This window comes from Mesocricetus auratus, unplaced genomic scaffold, assembly GCF_017639785.1.
Source record: "Mesocricetus auratus isolate SY011 unplaced genomic scaffold, BCM_Maur_2.0 Super-Scaffold_100055, whole genome shotgun sequence".
Classification (NCBI taxonomy): Eukaryota; Metazoa; Chordata; class Mammalia; order Rodentia; family Cricetidae; genus Mesocricetus; species Mesocricetus auratus.
In genome coordinates, this window is record NW_024429232.1 from 1,174,994 (window position 1) to 1,198,565 (window position 23,572).

At 46.0% G+C, this 23,572-nt stretch overlaps 1 protein-coding gene across 8 annotated transcripts in view; it reads right to left on the reverse strand.

Annotated features, from left to right (window-relative positions):
* Trappc9 (trafficking protein particle complex subunit 9) overlaps positions 1 to 23,572 on the reverse strand; it is a 456,271-nt gene that overhangs the window by 357,955 nt on the left and 74,744 nt on the right. For all 8 annotated transcript variants that reach the window (XM_040736321.1, XM_040736319.1, XM_040736315.1 and 5 more), the window contains one exon: positions 7,211 to 7,337. In XM_040736321.1, coding sequence (XP_040592255.1) covers positions 7,211 to 7,337 — 127 coding nt within the window. The remainder of the gene's footprint in view (positions 1 to 7,210; positions 7,338 to 23,572) is intronic.

Consider the following 23,572-nt stretch of genomic DNA (forward strand, 5'->3'; position numbering starts at 1 on the left):
CTCCATCACACTGTCAATCTAGGACCAGAATGGCCTCACAGTTGTGTTTTGGTTCGAGCTGTGAGCTGGCTGAGTTCCAAAGCCTTGTCCAGCACTTGATCCTGTCACTCCCAGTAAATGCAGTAAATACTCTCCCAAAAGCTGAACTTCACACTCAGTGTCCAAAGCTTTTGAAGCTGAGCACTGTGGTGACCAGCCATTTCTGACTGCAGGAACCCGTTCTTCACATGCTCCCCCACCACCACCACAAGGACCCTGCCTGAGGCTAGTGCCCTCTCAGCCCGAGATTCACCCTGAAGTTGACAGAAAGACTCTCATTACCTACCATTGGGACAACACACGCTGATGGCTTCACTCAGCTTTAGCTTATAAAGTCAGCAAAGGAGAGCTACTCCGCTAATACATGTCACTAGAAGTATGTTTCCTCTGGTCCCCAGTTTTCCCAGGGAGGGATGCCCCTTGGAAGACAGACCCAACCTGACCCCGTCCTCCTGCACCACCCACCAGGGAGGGGGGAGTTGAGAACAGAAGCCTGTATACACTTCTTGATCTAGCTCCCAGGGTGGTCTGCATGCTACAGACCTAGGCCCTCCTGTGAAAGAGGCTTGCAGCTAGGAACAGCTCACACAGCTGCCTCACCTGAGACATGCCTGCCACAGTTTTTTATTTGCCTGATACAAGCCAAGCGTTCTGAACGCAGGTGGAAAGAAGGGAGTGGCCCACAGATCTCTTGCAGGGCATTGTGGGACTGCTTGAGGTAACGTGTTGGCACTTGTTATGGCACCTGGTACACACAGTAGGTCAGCAAAACCTTTTATCCTTCCCCCATCTAAAGATACTATTTATTTGCCAACAGATAATGGCTAACTGATACAAAATGGCAATGCCGGACAGCAGTGGGAGACCTTGTTTCAAGGCTGGCATTAACACACTGTTGGATGCTGAACTGGGCAGACTGGCCAAGCCTGTGTACCTGAGGGTAGGGCAACTCGGGGCTCTCAGAATAAGGAACACTTTCTGTGTCATGCCACAGCCTTACTGGAAATAGGGTGTAGATGAGAATTCTGAGAAACCCTCCATTCAAAGAGACAAATGGCTGGTTTATAGCATAAGTCCAAGAATTCTGAGGACACGGACAGCAAGAAAAATGACCTCTAACTCATTACAGTGTGTACTCATGACTCAACATTTTTCCATCAAATGTCATTTTATAAATGTGTCCCCTAGAAAAAGCATCCTTCCAGGCACCTGACTTGAAGCCCTATTCAGCCTGAATCTCTGCTGAACAAAGGACATTGGATTTGGCAGACGAAGCTGCTGTGACTAAAGAGAATCTGAGGGACCAAGGGTCCAGGATGGGGTTGCCTCAGTATATTCCGTTTGGGCATAACATTTCGGAATCCTGAGTCTTCCTGGCGTCCTGTGGCTAGCAGGGATCAAGTTGGACCACAGTGGAATGCTAACGAGGGCAGCGTTTGCAAAAAAGCTGCTTGAGAAAGATGACATGGGAACTCATGGAGTCCTTCTTCCCTTGTCTTCTCATTCTCCTCCCTGTGTCAGGGGAAAACATAGGTCAGCTATCACAGAGCTTCTGGCCCATGCTCCAGTTCAGAGCTCAAGCTCAACATTCCCAAGTCACTCTTTTGGGAGGGCAGGTCTCTGTCAGTGTAGACCTGCCTCTATCAGCTAATTCAGGAAGATACCTGTCATTGGATGACAGCTAACTATAAACAGTTCTGAACACAACACCAAACTTATCTCAAATAATCTACAACATGCTAGGCAGTATGAGCCTAAAATTCTTGCACTGGCAAGTGGAGACAGGAGGACCAGGAGATCAACTCATCTTAGTCCTGCAGAGTTCTGCAGGAATGCTTGGGTCCTTAGTGGCTACCCTCTGCTGCAGCCAAAGGCACTGAAGCACTGACATCATTCCAAGATGACATCATTCCTGACCATCAATGAACCCCATAAGTGGCCAGGGCCCTGCTCATCTTGACCACTGGGTACACATGTGGGCAAGTGAATTCTGAATCACACGGAAACAAGGATGTGTTTGGCTTTGTCAACCTGCATCATAATGACTTGAAGCCACATTGGGGTATGCCTATCGCATGCCTCCAGGTGGGCAACTCCTCTTTCTGTGAGTTGCTAAAATGGTTTTATCATCAAGAGCCAAGAAGGCACTCAATGGGAAAAGGCATGTACCATCTATTCTAAAAACAAGAAATCATAGTTTTGAGGCATCTCCAACAAAATTACCTTGTATCTAACAATTCCATACAGAACCTCTAAAATCTGAATCACTGGTATGGGCTGATTTTTTTATTCTTTTTTTATAAATTTTTATTTAAATTAAAAACAATTTTATTTTACATACCAATCCTAGCTCCCTTTCCCTCCCATGTCCCCTACCAACCCCCTGTCTACTCCCCAGGTAGGGTAAGGCCTCCCACAGAGGATCATCAAAGTCTGTCAAATCTAGGCTGAGTATCCCTCCATAGGGAATGGACTCCAAAAGTCCATCTGTTTACTAGGGATAAATTCTGGTTCCACTGCCAGAGGCCCCATAGACTGCCCAGGGCCCCCAAGACAACTACATTCAGTGGGCCTGGTTCAATCCTATGCTGGTTCCCAACTGTCAGACCGGAATCTGTGAGTTCTTGATTGTTCAGGTCAGCTGTTTCTGTGGGCTTCCCCAGCATGATCTTGACCCCTTTGTTCATCAACCCTCCCTCTCTACAACTGGATTCCAAGAGTTCAGCTCAGTGCTCAGTTGTGGATCTCTGCTTCTGATTCCATCAGCTACTGGGTAAAGGCTCATGTTTGTCTTTCTGAATCTGGGTTACCTCACTCAGAATGGTTTCTTCTAGTTCCATCCATTTGCCTGCAAATTTCAAGATTACATAGTTTTTTCTGCTGAGTAGTACTCCATTGTGTAAATGTACCACATTTTCTTTATCCATTCTTCAGTTGAGGGGCATCTAAGTTGCTTCCAGGTTCTGACTATTACAAATGGATCTAAGACCTCAACATAAATCCAGCCACACTGAACCTCTTGGAAGAGAAAATGGGAAGTACCCTTCAATGAACCGCTTCCTGAACATAATACCAGAAACACAGACACTAAGATTGACAACTAATAAATGGGACCTCCTGAAACTGAGAAGCCTCTGTAAGGCAAAGGACACAGTCAACAAGACAAAACAGCAGCCCACAGAATGGGAAAAGATCTTTACAAACCCCACATCCAGAAGGCTGATTTCTAAAATATACAAAGAACTCAAGAAACTAGTCACCAAAACACCAAATAATCTAATTAAAAAGTTGGGTACAGAACTAAATAGAGAATTCTCAATAGAGGAATCTAACATGGTTGATATGCACTTAAGAAATTGTTCAACATCCGTAGGCATCAGGGAAATGCAAATCAAAACAATACCATCTTCCATCTGTCAGAATGGGTAAAATCAAAAACACCAGTTTATGTTAGAGAGGATTTGGAGAAAGGGGAACACTCCTCCATTGCTGGTGGGAGTACAAACTTGTAGAGCCATTTTGGAAATAAATCAGTGTGGCAGTTTCTTAGGAAAATAGAAATCAGTCTACTTCAGGATCCAGCAATTCCGCTCTTAGGCATATACCCAAAGGGTGCGCATTCATACCACAAGGATGTCCATTCCACTATGTTCATAGAAGCATTACTTCTAATATCCAGAACCTGGAAGCATGGGCTGATTTTAAACAACGTATCGTGCAGCACAGCAGGGAGCTTCAGTCGTCCGTGTTCACACCTCCAAGCCTGTCCCCATCTCCAGGGGTCATTTCCACTACTTCCGAAGTCTGCCTTGGACGTGCAGGTTACTATGGGTGGATAGAAACATCCAAAGGCCCATGTGCTAAAGTTGCGACTCTGCAGAGAGGCTGTGGGCTCAGAAAGGCCGCTGCCTCATTGGTGTGTTAACCCACTGATGGGTTCACAGTGCCTACTGGGAGCTGGGACCGGCGTGAAGGACACAGTCACTGGCAATGTGTCCTTCAAGTGTGTATGTTGTCCCAAGACATCCCAAACCTCACCCCCACCCTCTCCACCCCCTACCCCCGCCCCACCACCTCTCTCGGCTTCCCAGCTGCCAGGGGGGTAAGCAGCTCTCTTCCCTATGCTCCTCCACAGTGATGCACTACTTAACCACAGGCCCAGAAACAACAGAGCCAGGCAGAGCCAAGGGAACTTAAACTGATACCCAAAACAATGAAGCAAAATAAACCTTTCCTACTTAAAATGCTTTGTCTCTGGCACTTGGTCACGCTGGCAAACAGCGGACCAGTAGTATATGCTCCAGTAGTCCTCAGCCCATTTCTATGGAAACATGTTGGCCCAGTGCATAGCTTTTGTTTGTCATCAAGTGGAGACGGAGAGCTCAGAAGAGACTACAACCCCACCTACAAGGTCTGTCCATGACTCTACAGAGATTTGCTGGGGAAAAAAAAGAATCTTGATGAAGGTTTGTCCAGACCAGGTTGGCCAGTGAGCATGTCTGTGGAGGACTGTCAGGACTTCCCTGAATGGTTTAAGAGCTGAGCACTGGGACACCCAGGTGCAGCTCCAGGAGTCCAGTATATTCTATTATATATGGCTTTCTAAATTTAAAAATGACCCAAGTCACAATGCAGATACAGAAGGATTAAGAAAGGCTTTTCTAGCCAGGCTGTGGTGGCATGAGGGAGGCAGAGGCAGGCAGATCTCTGAGTTTTAGGCTAGCCTGGTCTACAAAGTGAGTTCCAGGACTGCCAGGGTTGTTACACAGAGAAACCCTTGAGAAAAAAGAAAGGAAGGAAGGAAAGAAGGAAGGAAGGAAGGAAGGTTTTCTAACCTTTAGGTTTGAAACCTTAATCATGCCCTTAATTCCAAGTCTAATATATTCCACTTTAAATCTTACTCATAGAAAAGACCAGGAGAATAACCTCAGAGAAGCCAGAACCCTCTTCCAGAAACAGATGGAAGCAGATGCAGAAATCCACAACTAACCATTGGGCTGAGCTCCTGGAGTCCAATCGAAGTGAGGGAGGAGCAAAAATATGAACAAAGGAGTCAAGACCATGATGGGGAAACCCACAGAATCAGTTGACCCAATCTAGAGAGAGGTCACTGACTCAGGTCTGACAAATGGGGAACCTGAATAAGACCAGAACTAGACTCCCTTAGTATAGGTGACAATGGTGCAGCTGGGACAATATATGAGGTCACTGGCAGTGGGTCCAAGATCTAACGTACAAACTGACTTAGGGGCGACCATTCTATATGGAGAGACACCTTGCCCAGCCTAGACACAGGGGTGTGGGGGTGGGGAGGTGCTTTGGTCCTCCCTCAACTAGATGATGGGATAGACTTAGTAGACTTTCTAGGGGAGACCTTACCCTCTCCATGGAGCAGATGGGGGAGCAGAGGGAGTGGGAGGGAAGGAGGAAGGGGGAACTGGGAATGGAATGTAAAAAATAAATGAATAAAAAAAGAAAAGCTCAGGAGAGACCCGTTCTTTCCAGCTCCTGTCAAGGATGAAAAACAACACACCCCTGCCCCAGGCCTACAGATGAGATGCTCCTAGCAGAGACATAGCCCCATTAGGGCGTGGGAATTTGGACTAAGGAAGCCCCAGAGTCCTTTCACTGTCTTCTGCTAGGAATGGGGCTAAGTAGAAGAGTAATTCTCTACATTATGTATAAAGTTCTGAATTTGACCCCCAACATTACAGAAAAGGAAGTTAACAGTTTTTTGGGGGGGTGGGTTGTTGTTATTTTGCTTTGTTTTGTTTTGGGGTTTTTTAACACAGTGTTTCTCTGTGTAGACCTTACTGTCCTAAAACGTACTATGTAGACCAGGCTGGCCTCAAACTCAGGGATCCACCTGTCTCTGCCTCCCGAGTGCTGGAATTAAAGATGTGCACCACCATGTCTTGCTAGAAAGTTAACTTGTAATCCTACCACTTGGGAGGTACAGGCAAAATAATAGAGAATTCAATGTCATCCTTGCCTATATAGCATGTTTGGGGCCAGCCTGGGGTACATGAGACCCTGTCTCCAATTTAAAAGAAGAAAACTAAAGGAAAGGGAGAGGGAGAAAGGAGGGAGGGAGGAAGGAGGGAGGGAGGGGAAAGGAGGGGAAAGAAATGGAGAAGGGTGGACTGAGACATGGCTTGCCAGGGCTTCTGTGTCTAGCCAGCCTTCCTGTGACACCCAGCGCTGCACCCGTAATTCCATCTGGCAGCTAAAACGGCCTCCGAGAGGAGAGCAGAAAAGCAACGTGTCTGAAGAACAGCCCCACATGCTCTTCACTCAAGTCTCAATCAGTAACAGGCAGCTGACCCCAGAGAGGGGTGGGTGATACTACCCCAGAACACTGTAGGGCTGTGAGGGGAGCCCAGGCCCCTCCACAGCAAGGCTCAGGGATGCAAGTGCCAAGAGATGAAACGTGTGCCCAAGACACCAGTGGGGGACCCTAGCACTACACACCTCTGCTCCACAGAAAAATGCCACATTGTAACTGCTTCCTTTCAGCCCTCAAACAAATCGTTCTGAGATTCACAAGTTCCTCCAAAGCCCACAGCACCTGCTTCATGCTGGTACTGCAGCGCATGGCCTGGATATCCCCAAGCAGGGAGGGGCACTGACTGCAGCCACAAGGGAGGGAGGGAGGGAGGGAGGGAGGGAGGGAGGGAGGGAGGGAGGGAGGGAGGGAGGGAGGGAGGGAGGGAGGGAGGGAGGGAGGGAGGGGAGAAACCATCTCAGTTCCCAAATAGCCAGCAGCAGACCCAGGAGAGGGAGTCAGCCCACACTGACCAGGTCTAGTTGCTTTCCATCCTGTAAAGAAATCAACCTGTCCGCAGCTCTCTTACATAATAGGCATGGACCACAGCAGCTGCAGGACAATACCACTCTCAGTTCTGGAAGCTACTGTCACTTCTGAGAGCTAAGGTCAAGCCTAAGTAGGTCGGTCAAGAGTCATGAAAATGGGGGTGGGTGGGGTAGGGATTGGGAGGGATATGGGGAGAAATGGAGATGGAAATGGGGAGGAGATAGATGTTTTCATATTTCACTGCATGCATGTATGGGATTCTCAAAAACAAAGGATGACATTTTTTAAATGAAGTCATGAGCCAGAGGGCCAGCAACAGAAGCAGAACATCATCCCACACCCTTCCTACTGCCTCACCTGACAATGGGAAGCTTGGTAAAGGGTACAGGAGGCAGCGTGAGGCCATCTGGAAGGGTAATGGGCTCCATTGTCCCGGGACACTTGGCTGTATAGTTCTCCAGGCTTTGAGTCACATCTTTCTTTTCTGAGGAGAAAACAAAACAGAATGTGGGTTCAATGGACAAAGTAGAAGTGAACAACTTTTTTTTTTCGGTTTGATCCGGAACAATCCAGGCCAGTCCGCAAGGAAGGCTTCCATCAGACATAAAAGGAACAGTGACAGTGACAGCGCCATTCCATGAGACACACCAGCAGCTGCCATCCTGGAGGCCCTGTGGATATGGAAGGAGCTGAGCTATGGTCCTCTAGGATGTGACCAGCACCAGGGAAAAACAACCTGACCAACAGCCATAGAGCCAACAGGCAGGGCCAAAGCTCTTTGCCTTTTTGAACACTATTTCTCAGCTGTTACTAAGTAATGAGCACCACTTAGGGACCAGTCCCTACAGAGCCTGCACAGCAGGGTGTCCGTTTGACAGACATGGGAGCAAACAGCCACAAAGTCTCTGAAGCTACTAGTGAATTTTACAAGGTAAACCTGTTTGCTGCAACCACTGCTACACACGCACGCACACACACAGGCACACGCCACACATCTCATGTTTGGATTTTAGCCACGAAAGGCTCCCCAACAGCACAGATGGCTCCTTCCCAACACTACACATGAAAAAGTCTGGTGAGAGGAGGAAGCAGCTTGCCACAGGCCCTGCCTTTGACCCTACACCATGGGGTCCTCACTACAGTGTTTTAAAGGCTTAAGAGAAGGGGGGAGGCAGGGGATAAGGGAGCTCACGCCTTCTAGAGAAAGTTTCTCCTATTAAAAACACCAGAGACAGTCAGTCAGAAGGGATGCCCAATAAGAATGGGTTCAAGTCAAGAACCCATCCTTCCCCAGGCACTGTTCACCTCTGCCAGGAAGCATGCCTCCTACAGAGTCTAGCTGCCCTAAAGTAAAAGCAGTGACTCCTTTTTAACAAAGTATGCAAACTCCCTGAGGACAGGGTGACAGCCTGCAGACACTGGCACTGGGCACACCTTCAGCATCACTGTCCTGTAGCTGCACTTGGAGAAACACAAAAGGACAGGCAGAAATTGTGCCATCAAGCTAGGGACCATGAGTCCTAAAAGTCCAGGCCTGGACTGGACTTCCCTGTTAGAACCCCAGCCAGATGTTCTTGTGGGAAGCAGACATGACAAGGATAACTTTTTAATTTTCCCCCAAGTGACAAAGTCTCTAGGACTAGAGAGATGGCGAGGTGTTTTAGAGCACTGGCTGATCTTCCAGCATCCAGGGCAGGTGGCTCACAACCACCTGTAACTCCAGCCCCAGAGGATCCAACGCCCTCTTCTGGACTCCACTGACACCCATATACACGTGGCGCGCACACAGAGTCAGGAATAGAAATAAGCTTTAAAAAGTAAAAAGTCCCTTAAAATATCAAATAACCTACAACTTACAGTCTTCCAAAGGGCTCAAGGACACCAAGTAGATCACCTCATTTGCCCCGAGTTGGGAACAAAGCCCGGCTTAGGAACTCAGTACCAGCCAGCTCTGTGCCACTCTGGGCAGATGCTACTCGGGTGGAGAAGGGACAGTCTCCCTTTGATGCCCAACATGTCCCAGCACACGACAGCACAAATGCCCTTTGCTGGTGATCCAGGGTGTGTCACTCACTGAACCTTTCCATCAGAGTTCCTGCTGTTTGCTTCAGATCAGCATTTTCCTGGGGCGGGGGCTTCCTATGGGGGACCCCAATATCCACGGGTGCCCCTGGCTACAGCCTAGCACAGCTACCATTCGAGGACTGGTGGCGTCCTGTCACATATACTTCCCTTTTAGACACTGCTATGGAGTGTCTCCCAGAACACATGTGTGGGAAACCATATGAAAAACAACCATGTCAGAAATTGGAGCCTTTAAGGAAGTATAAGGTCTTGAGGACCTGGGGAAGGGAGATAGCCTTCTCAAGTCCCAAAAGGGAACTAACAGGTGAGGCCTGACCATAGGTACCCTATGAGGCTACAACATGGAGAGGAGAGCTCAAAACGCTAGTGTCTCCTGGCATCTGCCACGTGAGCCAAGCTTCAGGAAATCATGATAAATCCTAACTCACAGCCCATAATGAGGAGTGGGAGCTCATAATGCCTTAATTTATCTTACTCAAAAAAATCAATATATCTCATCTTGTTTTGATCAGGAGTTTCAACAATGATGCCACTCAAATGAGGAGCACCTAATGCCCTTGAGAGCTATTTCTCCACGCCAGAAATTAAAGAATTCATACAAACAAAAGAACATTTTTAATGAAAACTAGCTGTTACATAATTGTAAATTTATAACATTCCTTATAAAAGGAGAAAATGTAATCACCAGACTCTTGATGGTAAACAGTTCTTGGGCCATAGGGCATTGCCACAGTCGATGCTGGCATGAAGACCAGTGCATCATGGTTTCACAGCTAATTCTTGTTCTTTCTAAGTAATACCCTGAAACAGTTGTGTCTGCATTAAGTCAGCTAAGGAATCCAAGCAACTAGAAAAAGAAAGACATACATCTGTTCCCCAAGTCTAAGGGGGAAACAAGCCTAGGGAAAAAGAAACAGTATCAATGTGGCCGACACAGCCTGAATCCCACATCTGAGTCACAGGAACATAGCTTGTGCTTCAACACGGTGATACGGTAAGGGTAGAGAGAAGAGTGAACCTGACTGCGTTGCCAATGGGCCTCCAGCTGGCACAGTACCACAGCAAACAACATGATGCCTCTTAAAGAAACCATAGTCACATCCACATGGCATCCTTACCTGTGCAGACAACCTTCAGGGATAAAATCAATACCTCTCCAGGACACCCACCCCTTGTTCACAATGCTTAGGATATACAAACAACTTACAGATAAAGACATAGAGAATGAGTTACATGTAAAAAGCACACTGAGGAGGGATTGGGAAGGTGCCACAAGGGCCAGAATTTAGACTCCTAGCATCCATGTAAGGTGGTTCACACCACCTGTAATTCCAAGTCCAGAGAATCCAATGCCCTCTTCTGACTTGTACACAGGTACTATACACCTATGACATACACTTTTACAGATGCACACATAAATAAAAATAAAATCTTTAAAAAAAAAAACAGAATGAGTACACCTGTAACTCTGGTACTCAGGAGACGGTGATGGGAGGGTTTCTCTGTATTGTTTTAGAGGCTGGAACCCGCTCTGTAGACCAGGCTGGCCTGGAACTCACAGAGATCCGCCTGCCTCTGCCTCCCAAGTGCTGGGATTAAAGGCATGCGCCACTGACACACAGCAACATCCTTTTGTTAAAATATTGAAAACCAATAAGAACATAAAAGGGGTTGATGAAGCTGCAAACCTACTGTGCAAATTGATATCTATAGACCACTAGAGCCATCGCTGGAGAATCCAGATGCTTCTCAGCACTTTGGGGAAATTTACTGAGATACACCATACATACTGCAATAAACAAGTCTCAGCAAATTTTAAAGGACTGAAATCATATAGAGTTCTGTAATGTGTTGTTTTCCCCACCTGCCGCCTGGGCCCTGCCGAGCTGTCTGAAGCCCCAAATAACATGCAGGACACTACATTAATTACAAAGCTGTTGGCCGTTTGCTATTGTTTCTCATTGGCTAGCTCTGACTTAATTATTGACCCATAATCACCAATATATATTTTTATAAGGTCTTATCTTTCCAAGAATACAGACTTGTGTCCCCTCTTACCGGGAATCACATGGCTACTGCTCCCTCACTACATTTCCCAGAATCCTCCTAGACTCCTAGTCCTACCTGTCTTGCTTCCCTATTGGCCAACAGTGCTTTATCGACATATACACAGGACTTCCCCATCAGACTACATTCTCTAACAATAACAATATTAAAATAGGAATCCATAACATCAGAGTTTAAAGTCCCTAAGTGTCCAAAGTTAAGTAGATTTCCTGTGCACACCCAGAAGACAAATGACCATTCTAGAATGTACTCACATATACACAAGACACACATATGCTCATGGGCATTCAAACACACTCACAAGACACACACCCATAGACACATACACAGACAAGAAACGTACAAGGCACACACGTGACATACACACTCCCATGGGCACATACATAAACATCTACATCCATAAGACACATCCACCTCCAGATGAAACAAGGGACAGTCTTAAAATCCTCTTAACTGAATATAAATAGAAACACACTGCGGTGGTTTTAATGAGAATGCTCATTTAATGAGTAGGCTCATATACTTGAATACTTGATCCCCAATTACTGGGACTGTTTAGGAAGGATTAGGAAGTGTGTCTGTCTTAGAGTAGGTGTGCCCTTATTAGAAGAGGTATATTGCTGGGGATGAGTTTTCAGGCTTCAAAGTCCATGCCCAGGTGCATCTCTCTCTCTCTCTCTCTCTCTCTCTCTCTCTCTCTCTCTCTCTCTCTCTCTCTCTCTCTCTCTCTCTCTGTCTCTCTGTCTCTGTCTCTGTCTCTCTCTCTCTCTGTCTCTCTGCCTGCTGCCTTTGGGTCTCCAGCACTATGAATGTCTGCTTCCCACCATCCCACCTTGATAATCATGAACTAACCCTCTAAAACTGTAAACTAGCCACCAAAAAATGCCTTAGCCATGGTGACTCTCCCCAGCAATAGAACAGTGACCTAGACACACAACATGTCAAAATCAAGATGCCCAAAAGTGTCTTAGAGGGACTAGCATAACCAAAATACATATTGGAGAAAGACAGCACCTTCAACAAATGGTGTTGGAAAACTGGATATCTATGTGAGCAATAATGAAACTTGGTCCTTCTCTCTCCCCTTGCATAGAAATCAATTCCAAATATATCAAAGATCTCAATGTTCTATTAGAGTGCATGGGGAGTACACTTCAGCATACATGCTCAGATAAGGGTTTTCTGAATCGATTTCTAGTTGCACAGAAAACAGGACCAACAATCCTCAAGTGGGACTCATGAAATTAAAAGGCTGCTGCAAAGGAAACTCCATCAACTCAAGAGGCAGCCTGGAAAATGGGGAAAGTTTTGCCAGCTGTACACCAGCAGAGGATTAGTGCCTAGAATACACAGGGAACTAAAAGATAAACATGAAAACAAACCACCCAATTAAACAGTGGGCTGTGGAACTGGACAGACAGCCCTCAGAAACACCTACAAATATCTTTAAAGTATTCACCATCCTTAGCCATCAGGAAAGTGCAAATTAAAACTACTTTGAGATTTTATCTGAGCACAATCAGAGCAGCTAGGATTAAGAAAACAAAAGACAACAAATGCTGGTGAGGATGCAGGGAACAAGGGACCCAGGTGCATGCGGTGCTGATGGAAGCACCAAAAATGGTGCAGTTGCCATGGAAACAGGTGGGGCAGTTCCTCAAAAGAAAGTAGAAATCTCTAAGATGGATGCTTTCCCCAAGAGAAAAAATAACAAGGTGCAGAACATTCATCTCTGTAAATGATATTTGTGGAATAAAATATGAGATTGTGCCAGCCAAAAAAGAAAAAAGTAGAACTCAATCCAGCACACACAGTAGCTATTACACAATGGAATCTCATACACTTACAAAAAATGAAACTGTGAAACCTGCAAGAGGGTGGGTGGGACTGGGAGACAGTATAGTGAGCAAGGTAACCCAGGTCCAGACAAGCTAAGCTCATGGTTCTCACTCACATGTAACTCTTAGCATTAAACCCGCAGAAGCCAGGAAACTGGAAAATAGTTACTGGTGGAGAGGGGGAAGGGCAGACCTTTCTGGAGTGGTACATTCGAAGATGATTTGAAGGGAAAGGGGGACAATGAGGAGAGAAGTTTAAGTAGAGAGGCATGGGAAAGCAGGACAAATGAGGGAGTGGGATAGAGATAACTAACACTTGGGAAGCTTAACATGTACTATTTAAAAGTTTCATAAGTAGACAGACAGACAGATAGATGTTGTAAACAGTTTGACTAGACTCTACATAGAGGAACATGCTCCTTCCAAAACACATAGTTTGCCAAACAAAAGGCCAGTGCCAGATACGGGAGTCACTTCTCCTCAAATTATTGATCAGAGGTGTCCCAAAAGCCTCCAAAATCATAAAAACTATTACTATTGTTCTTGGTTACCCACTAGAATTTGATATTAAGACCTGACTGCTGAAGACACCACACACTCTGGTCACAGGACATGAAGAAATTAAGTTTATACTGACCATGAAATGTCCTTCCTGCTGGCTAGGTTTAAAGAACCAGACAGTGCTATTTACACTGCTGGGCAGCAGAGTCATCAATAGTCTTCCCCACTATGAACCTGTGAGCTAAACAATGACCCAGTGCCAAGACAGTCCCATGGGTGCAATAGTAGCAAGAATGCTACGGGGTAACCTGACAGTTTCTGATTAAATGCCAGCTCCACAGGAGGAAACATGTCTGGTACAGGAAATCTAGCCAGGAACCCATAACTGGAGAGTTCACAGGCCCCAGTGTTAATCTACTATTATTCTGCTGAGTGAACATGATATCAAAATGTCTTCTAAATCTGTATCTCTATACCACAAAGATTAATACAGAACTCAGTCCTTGTCTTAGTCACCATTTTATTGCTGTGAAAAGGCACCATGATCAAGGCAACTCTTATGAAAAGGAGTACTAATTGGAAACCTGCTAACAGTTTCAGAGGTTAGTCTACTATCATCATGACAGGAAACATGGCAGCTGAGAGCTACACCCTGATACGGAGGCAGAGAGACACTAGGTCTGAATGGACTTTTAAAACCTCAAAGCCCACCACCAATGGCACACTTCCTCCAACAATGTTACACCTACTCCAACAAGGCCATACCTCCTAATCCTTCTAATTCTTCTCAAATAGTGCTACTCTCTGATGAGTAAGCATTCAAGTATATGAGCCTCTGGAGGCCAATCTTACTCAAACCACAGTGTCCTCACTGGAGAAGTTTCTATATACAGTGGATAGTTAACGCAGAAACTCACAACTGGTCAAAGAAAAGCAAGAGTCAGTTGAGTGCTCAGCCACAAATGGGATATCTATGTCCTACCCACACACACCAAGGCTTAAGGGTCATCACAGAAGGGAGGCAGGAAGAGTAAGCGTCCGAGGTCAGGGAGGACCAGCGTAATGCAGTGGCTTATGGACATGACAGGCTCACATCACTCAGGAACTCACTGCAGCTATGTATGCTTAGACAATTTCAAGTCAGTCATTTTCTGTCATGGAGCAAGGAAGGCCTGAGGAGCTATTGTCACTGATGGCTTCAGGGGAAGAGACAGTCAGTTTTCTTTAAGGGTTTGGCCCTTGGTAGGTAGAACACATTCCCAGTGGGTGGTCCCACAACCAGGAACATATGGGCAGCCATACTGGACTTAATGGACGATTAAAAAGCAAAAAGGACAGGGAGTTAGGGGTTTGGGGAGGTGTAGTGGATTTGGGAGGAATTAGGGAGTGGAGAGGAATAGGTGAATATAATCAAAATACAGTATAAATTCTTAAGGAATTCAACTATTTTATAATGATTCTTAGAAAAAAAAGAGTCCAAAGTTAATTATTTAACTATACCCTGTAAAATCCAGGAAATAAATAAAATTATACTCAAACTAAGTATAGAGAGAATAATCAATGAAGTGGACAATAAGGAAATCAACATCAAAGTCAGTTTCTGTGCCAGTGAGATGCTTGCCACCAACCATGATGACCTAGGCTAAAACCCTGGAGAAAACTGGTTCCACAAAGTTGCCTCTGGCCCCTACATATATTCCCTGGCATGAAGGCATGTGCATAAGTGCACTCAACTAACGAATTGATTAACTAATCTAAAAAAGCTGATTTGTAAAATTATTAATAAACTTTTAGGAGAGAAACTCAAATCAGCTCCCTAAATATAAGAGACAGGGACACACACACGGGACACACACACACACGGACACACGGGCACACGGACACACACAGTCTCAATATGTAGTCCAGTTTGTCCCTAAATTCACAATCCTCCTGCCTCAGCCTCTAAGGAAGTGTACCACCCTGACTTAAACAACCTACAAGGCAAGATAAACGGATTCGCCTTTGCTTCCTTCTGCAGTTGGATAGGCCACCTTTAAAGAAGGAAAAAAGTCAGTCGTCATCATGACAAAGATTAATAATACAACAGCCAGAAAGGCTCCTAGGCCTGTCAAGAAAACAAGTCTCTTCCTAACAGAACACTGATGAGATCAGATAAACGTGCCTGAAGCCACGTGAACCACCTCCCATGGACATTTCTCTACATCTGTTCTTCACTTATCTACATGGCGATAGGCTGGAGTCCCCGATAAGCAATCATTTAAGCTACCAAGAGATTCAATATTCCTCTATGTTCCTTTCAAGTATACAAACACATTCTACCAAAGCAAAAGGCAATTATGTTAAGTTATCAGCTTATTACATAATTATCCATTTAAACTGCTACCTAGGAAAACTTTTAAGCTCTCCAGAGGTTTTAATATAGCACTAGAAAGGAGAAAACACCCAACAAAGACTCAGTAAATAACCAGAATCTGCAAATCTGCCATAAAGTACTAGTCAGATTAAACCACAGTACAGACAGACAGTGATGGTGCAGGTCTTTAATCCCAGCACTTGGGAGGCAGAGGCAGGAGGATCTATATGAGTTCAAAGCCAAACTAGTCTACAATCCAGTTCCAGGACAGACTCCAAAGCTGCACAAAGAAACACTGTCTCAAAAAAAAGAAAGAAAGAAAGGAAGGAAGGAAGGAAGGAAGGAAGGAAGGAAGGAAGGAAGGAAGGAAGGAAGGAAGGAAAAGAAATACACCATGGTACCCTAACAAAATATAAATTTACTCAACCATGTACAGCCACAATTATTAAAGGTTTTTAATAAAACAGAAAATGTCTATTGTATTATGTTTAAATTAGGTGTGGTAGTTTGAGTGCCCCTCGCTTGTGTATTTGAACACTTGTTGGGGAAGTTGTGGAAATTCTAGGACATGGAGTTTCACAGGAAGAAGTAGAGTTCAGAGCCTTGCCCACTCCATTTCCTGTTTCCTGTGTGTAGTTGAGATGTGATCTCTCAGCTTCCAGCTCCTGTCACCATGCCAGGCACTGTACTGAACACTTACACATCACTACCTCCTCCAGCTGTCTCTGGAACTTTGCCAAAAGTAAAGTTCACTGTGTCTCTTGGAGCAATGCTAAGGAAAGCCAGGGCTATTCCTGGTTCATGGAGGAAGAAAGACAAGTGTGAACAGATCCCCGCTCCACCTGCCTTCCACCCCCAGAACCCCTTGTTTCTAACATGTGTAGCTCTCTCCCTTCCTTCTGACTACTCCACACGTGGTTCAACACTCGCTTAACTGAGCACTGTCCCAGGAAGATTCTACTTTCCATACTCAATGGGCACTCAGGCTCTGCAGGAACAGCACACCGTCCTGCCCCGTCTGTCTCGTTACATGTCTGATGGGGTCTCACTTAATACAGTTAAGACACGATTTGAGGAAAGGCAATGCTAAATTACTATAAGTGTCAGCCACTTTATGGATAAAAATGCTGGCAAATGAGGTAAGATGAAAGGTAAACGTGGCCCCTGTCCCCAGGAATCCCCTACCCTAGTGAGGAAATCAGATGGGATGTAGAAAAATTATGAGAACTAACAAAAAACAAGAAGGTGGACAGGAAGACACTATTGACTTCTGCCTAACAGGGGAGGCAGGACAAGGACAAGGCCTGAGCCCACTAAGAGAAGCAGTGTGCAAACCTCACGAAAAGCTTTGAGAATGAATGACTGCCTGGGATACACACTGTGCCCAAGGGATGGCTGGGAGCATAATAAATTCAGCTAAAATGATGGTCTGACTGAATCATGAACGTCTTTGAGATGGCAGTCAACGGGTGAGGGTTTGTTGCTGCATCCTGTAGCTGCCTGCTCTGCTCACGCACCAAGGGGATGGCTCCAGCTTCCCTGTAAACATTGACTAGAAGGAGCAGATCCAGAAGACAGAAACCTGATGTTGAGAAACCACTGCACTGATTCGAGTAGCATAGCTGAATGGCTGATGCTGGGCTATGGCTACAAAGCAGGGAAGAGGCATTCCAGAGACAGGAACTGAAACATCAGGACAGCCATAACAAGCCAACAGGAGAATGACAAGATGATTCCAAGAAGTTTAAGCTTCCAAGTACAAGAACAAAAATGATGACACCCTTGAGGCAAACCAGAAATACAGGGAGAAAAGGTAAGACTCTGAGAGACAGACAGCCTTCGGCTAGAAGCTGACACTCAGAGGTCACAAACCAACATCTCACTTCAAAAAAACAGAAAGCAAAGTATATTTTGAGCAGACCAAGAGCTCCACTCTAAAATCCCAACCATAAATCTTCAAAGATGTTTTTAATTTATGCTTCCATTGACCTTTTCTATAATTACCGTTTTTAATAAGCTTTTTTCCCCATAACAAATCATTGTCTTTGGCACATAACTAATTTTGCGATGTTTCTTGAATCAAAACTTCTCTTGTAGCTGTTCTTTCCCAAGGTGACACAGGTGAACTAAAAATGAGAGCCCTGATTCACACTCTGGAAGGCACTAGGCATTTGAAGACCTTTTTGATTTTAAGACAAGGAGTCCACAAGCTGCAACACATTGTCCAGCAGACACCTCTCAACAGTCAAAGCTACCTGGCCTCCAACTGCACCACTCGGCTCTGCTGAAGCTCAGCAGAGAGTGGAGGAGGAACTGGGACCTCTAGAGACACTAAAGTCACCAAGAAGCCGGGAAAAGTCCCACTCATCAAGAGCAAGGCCCTATCACAGCATAAGCTGTGGTCAGGCCACAACTCATCTGCTGGTGAATGGCAAACTTTTAATGCATTTTCTTTGGGCTGCATGGCATAAGCTGGCAGTGAAATGAAGCAGTAGTTGAGTAAATTAAATCTGACATTTTCCATCTCACCCAATTCTTGTATTTCAAAGCAACCACTGCTGCATCTGAGTTGACAGATAATCTCTTTACAGGGACACAATGACACAAGCTTTAGTGGGTTCGGCTCTGTCATTAGCTGGCAATGAGACCCCACATTCACTGAGTGGAGCTGGTCTGCTTGAGACAATGTAGGCAACACAGAATGGTACTGGAACCCATACTCTGTACAGCACAATGGTCAAACTATAATCCCAGATCCTCTAGGCCCTACCCAAGAGATTTAGGGTATGTCAGCTGATCACTCTCTGCCTAAACTTCCCCATGTAAAAGAGGCCTCTCAGTAGCTGCTGAACTCAACTGTGAGGGCTGAGGTGGCCTGTGAGCATGACAGTGCACACAGAGCCCAGCACATTGAGTGTGAGCGCTCAACAACTACCATCACAGGCACTCTCCAGACACTGAACCCTGGCGAGGCCAAGGTGGGTCACCCTCTCTCTGCTACATTTGAGGAGAGACAGAGGGGGCTATCATAGAAATTAACATGTGACAGGGCCATTACACACAAACAGGGTACACAGGGCAGGTGCACCTAGCAGCAGAAGACAGCTCTTGACCTGAGAAGCAGACAGGCAGACAGGGAAAGCATGGTGTGGGGCCTACGCTCTTACATGCCTCTCCACATCGGTGCACACATGCTGGCCACAGACACAGGCATGGAGTTCACAAATCCACCTACTGGGCTACTGGGAGGCAGGGCAGGGCAGGGCTGAACATTTGGGTGCACGACGAGTGCCCATCTGATGTGGGAGGTCCTTCTGTATGCTGTGAATATGTGTTGCTTTTATTGGCTAATAAATAAAGCTGTTTCAGCCAAAGAACAGGAAGAATTTAGCTAGGCAGGAAATCTGAACAAAGGGACAGAGAAAAGGAAGACAGAGTCAAGGAGACACCATGTAGCTGCTGGGGAAGCAACTTACAAGGGCATCAGTGATAAGCTACAAGCAGGTGGAAATACACAAATTAATAGAAATAGGTTAACATTTTAAGAGAGAGCTAGCCGGTAAGAAGCCTAAGCCATTGGCCAAACAATTATAAATATATGTTAAGTCTCTGAGTGGTTATCTTATAAGTGGCTGTGGGGACCCAGTGGGCAGAGAAAAACTGGTCGGAGTAGGACTGGCAGGATGGAGAAAATGCTCCATATACACCCAACCTTGGCGGTACTCATGCTGAGCTTCGTCAACAGAAAGCATAGCTTCAGAACAGAGGAAGACGGTTAACCTTGAAACCTGGAGCACAGAGCAAGGCACCACCACTCAAATCACTAGTGACCTCTGAGGTGGCAAAGCTGGTCTCTGCTGCCACCTCAGATGTCCACCCTGCTCCTAGGATCACCTGCAACCTTACAGCTTCCAGAAGGTCAGTGCCCCGGATGCATGTGCTGTCTCTACTCTGGCCTGTGGTGGCAGTGTGATGAGACCAAGGGTGACAAGATCACAACTGCACTGTTGTCAACTCTTCACAGAGTTGGTCCTTGTTGCCAATTTTCAGAATCACAACACCAAGTGAAAAGCCCTACACCTCATGATTTCAGTTTGGACTTACTCATCAGAAGCTTCACTTTCCTCGCCCTGTTCTGATACAGAGCCCACATTTGAGCACTTACACCACACTTCGCAGGAGATAGCACTGAGCTAAACGCTTTGAGAAAGTCAGTTGGAGGTCTAGGGAGATGGTGCAGTTGGTAAAGTGTTTGTCATGAAAGCTTAAGGACAGGGCCCAGTCTTCAGCATCCACAGAGAAGGCGGTGACTGCTGTGTGCACTTGTCATCCCAGTGCTGGGGAGACGGAGACAAGCAGATCCCCGAGGATCCCTGACAAGTAAATCAAGACTAAGTGGTGGGATTGGAGAGATAGCTCAGTGGTTAAGGACAAGTTCTGCTCCTCAAGAGGACCTGAATTTCACTCACAACACCCACATCAGATAGCTCACAGCACTGGAACTCCAGCTCCAGAGGATCCAAATGCGTCTCTGGCCTCTGCTGGCACAGCCCTTGCATATATACACATACCCACACAGAGACAAAAATAAATATAATTAGAAATAAAATGAATCTTTTTATTCACAGAGAATGGTTTCTCTGTGTCTTGGCTGTCCTGGAACTCACTCTGTAGACCAGACTGGCCTCAAACTCATTGAGATCCACCTGCCTCTGCCTCCCGAGTACTGGGATCAAGAGTATGCACCATCACCAACTGGTAAAATAAATCTTCTTTTTTAAAAGACATCTGGCAATCCCTGAGGTACCCATTAAAGACTCTGTCTCAAAAATCAAGGTGGATAGTTCCTGAGCAATGACACCCAAGATTTACCTCAGACTTCCACAAGCATACATGAGTTGGGACATGTGCACATGAATACACATACGCACACACTAAAAAAGAAAAGGAAAATCAGTCCACGAAAGATTTAAAGATGAGAGTCAGGAGAGCTAAAAATAAAGGCTCCCCATCTGTTCCCACCTGTGAAAATCACACACAGACACCAGCTCGTGGTCACACCCTTGGCTGATGACACCCTTGGCAGGTGACACCGTTGGCTGGGTGGGTTTTTGAACTGGAGAACCATGTGCCACTGTGGGGACGACTGTCTGCGGTGAAGTGTGTGGCTGCGGTGTTTTCAAAGGGCTGGCTGTAGCTGTCTGCATTGCTGCTCATAGTCCTCCAGTGACCCTGAGACTGACTCTGAAATTCTACAGTAGAGCAGAGAGATGCAACAGGCAGAGGAGCCAGGGAAAAGTCGCCTGCCAACTGTGAAGCCCACAGCCCACACGTTCTCCCATGGAAACTGAGTTTCCCTGACTGTCTATGTTAGGTTTCTATTGCTGTGATAAAAGACCATGGCCAAAAGTAATTGGGAGAGGAAAGGGTTTATTTTACCTTACGGCCATCAAGAGCTCAAGGAAGAACCTGGGGGCGGGAACTAGCGCAGAGACTGTGGAGAGCTCCATTTACTGACTTCCCCACAGAGTTGCTCAGTCTGCTTCCACCTGTCCAGGGCTGGCACTGCCCACAGTGGGTTGGACCTTCCCACAGCAATCGTTCATCAAGATGATGCCCCTCAGAACTGTCTACAGACCAATCTGATGGAGGCATTCTCTCAACTAAGGTTCCTTCTTCCCAGGTGACTCCAGCTGTGTCAATTGGGGGGTGGAGCTCACTAACCAGGACACTGTCCCTCTCTACATACTCAACATCTGCTCCTAGGTCACTCAATGACCCCATGAGCAATGTGGACAGCCATCAAAACAGGGACCTAGATTCTGCCATCTGTATTTATTGTCATATTCTCCTGGAGGTCAGAAACAGATCTGAATCAACAGTGCCCTGCTCCTGTTGTCCCTTTGTTCAAGGCTCAGGACAGACCTGTGTACACACTCTCTCTAGCCCTCACAGATGGAAAAACGACAGATAGGTATTAAACCTCACATTCTGATGAGGAAACAGACCCAGAGATTCAGCTGATTCAACTAGATGAGCCTCACTGAGTGGTCTGGGGATTCCAGCCATCCAGAGTTCACAAAGAGTTCAGACATAAAGAATCATTACTGATAGGCAATGAGGCAATTCCCGCTACTGCTTATATTTCCCTTTCTGTAACTACTGGATAGGATAACTCTCTGACAGAAAGGGAAAAGCCTACAAGGATGTCCTGGGCCAGAAGAGGCCAGGGCCCTGACTGCACGATGGGAAGCCTGGAGACAAACACAGAAGCTAAAGATAGAACGCAGCTGCTCCAGCTTGTGCAGCCTGAGAATGCTCCAAGACACGTAGCACCTGAATATAATTTCTGCAGCTACAGGAAATCCTAGACCTCAACTTCCTGTTAGTTTGAGCAGGAGAACGCCTTACACTAGGTCTATGCCACGGGGAACTTGGGATGCCAGAGTACAATGCCAGAGTGCCCTTGGGGCGGTTTGCCGTGTTCTACACCTAGAACTGAAGAGCTCAAGGGCATGAACTCAGGGGACCGCAGCGCAGACAGTGAACCAGTATATAGAATCATGGGGCTGTGCTACATGCTGCCAAACACATACCTTGGCAGCCCCCGTACCCCACAGAGACCCGCCTGTTCTAGAAGCCACTCTAGAATACTCTATTTTGCTTCTTGATAAATTATTATTATTCTCCATCACTGGTAAATCCACTAAAACATTTCAGATTTTTTCTTCACCTCATTATGTTGCACTAAGAATATACTTTATTAGAAAGTAACTATTATGTTGTACTACATGGCCTTTATCTCTTCAACAGAGAAATGACAGGAAGTTTGCCCCCCCCCCTTTCTTGGAGGGTTTTGTTCAGTCCCTTCTGCCGTTTCTGAACAAACAAAGAGGAGCATATCAATTACAATGGAAACAAATTACAGCCCTTGACTTAAGAGCTGCCACCAGGATTCTTTACAACTGAGTGATTCACATGCAGATCTTCCTTTCTCCCCTACCCAGGTGAAAACCCAAACATAGCTAGCTGAAACTTTCGAAGAATCCAAATACACTGTGCATGGGGGAAATGCAAAGGCGAGGACCACGTGCTAGAAAAAAGAAACCCTGCCATTCCCCTTTAAAGCCCTGCCTTTTGTTTTGTTCATGCTGCAGATTACCAGGTGATGTTAAGGGCAAACACTCACGTGGGAAGTCAGACCAGAGCAAAGCAGGCAGCTCCCATTCACACCCTGATGGTGGGCTTCTTGACGCCACCAGCAAGAGGCCTACAGTTACTCTGGTCACATTATTCTACCCCAAACTCAGATACCAACATGACATAAAAACAATACATTCCTGTTTCAACACTACAGAATTCTAAAAAATCAAAATACCCAGAATCAAAAGAGATGACTAGAAAAGGACACATCCACAAAGCCACCCTGAGTCCAGGCACATAGAAGTGGAAGACAGAGGTGTTTCTGGGTCTGGTTCATCCACACTTGGTGGTCAGCATGTAGCCACACAGTCCGAGGTGTCCAGACTCTGACAGATGACAGCTAAAGTTCAAGGCATCAGTAACTGCAGGGCTGCATGGCCACCACCTCTTCAATAAAAACCTGACTAAGTGTGTGTGTGTCACTTAACACAGCTCCTCATACAGAGCTTACAAAACACGAGCAACCTCTCAGTGCGTCATACATCAAGACTTCAACTGTCTTGCCCCACAGAGGAGTGAGGGGGGGACATGGAAGAATACAGACTTTCTCCATATGTGACCAGAGCAACAGTGGTGACTACAGACATTTTATATCCTAAACAGTGACTGAGGTGGAAGGACGGGGCTGGCTTTCAGAAATAGGAAAGACTCAAACAAGGCCTTGGTTGG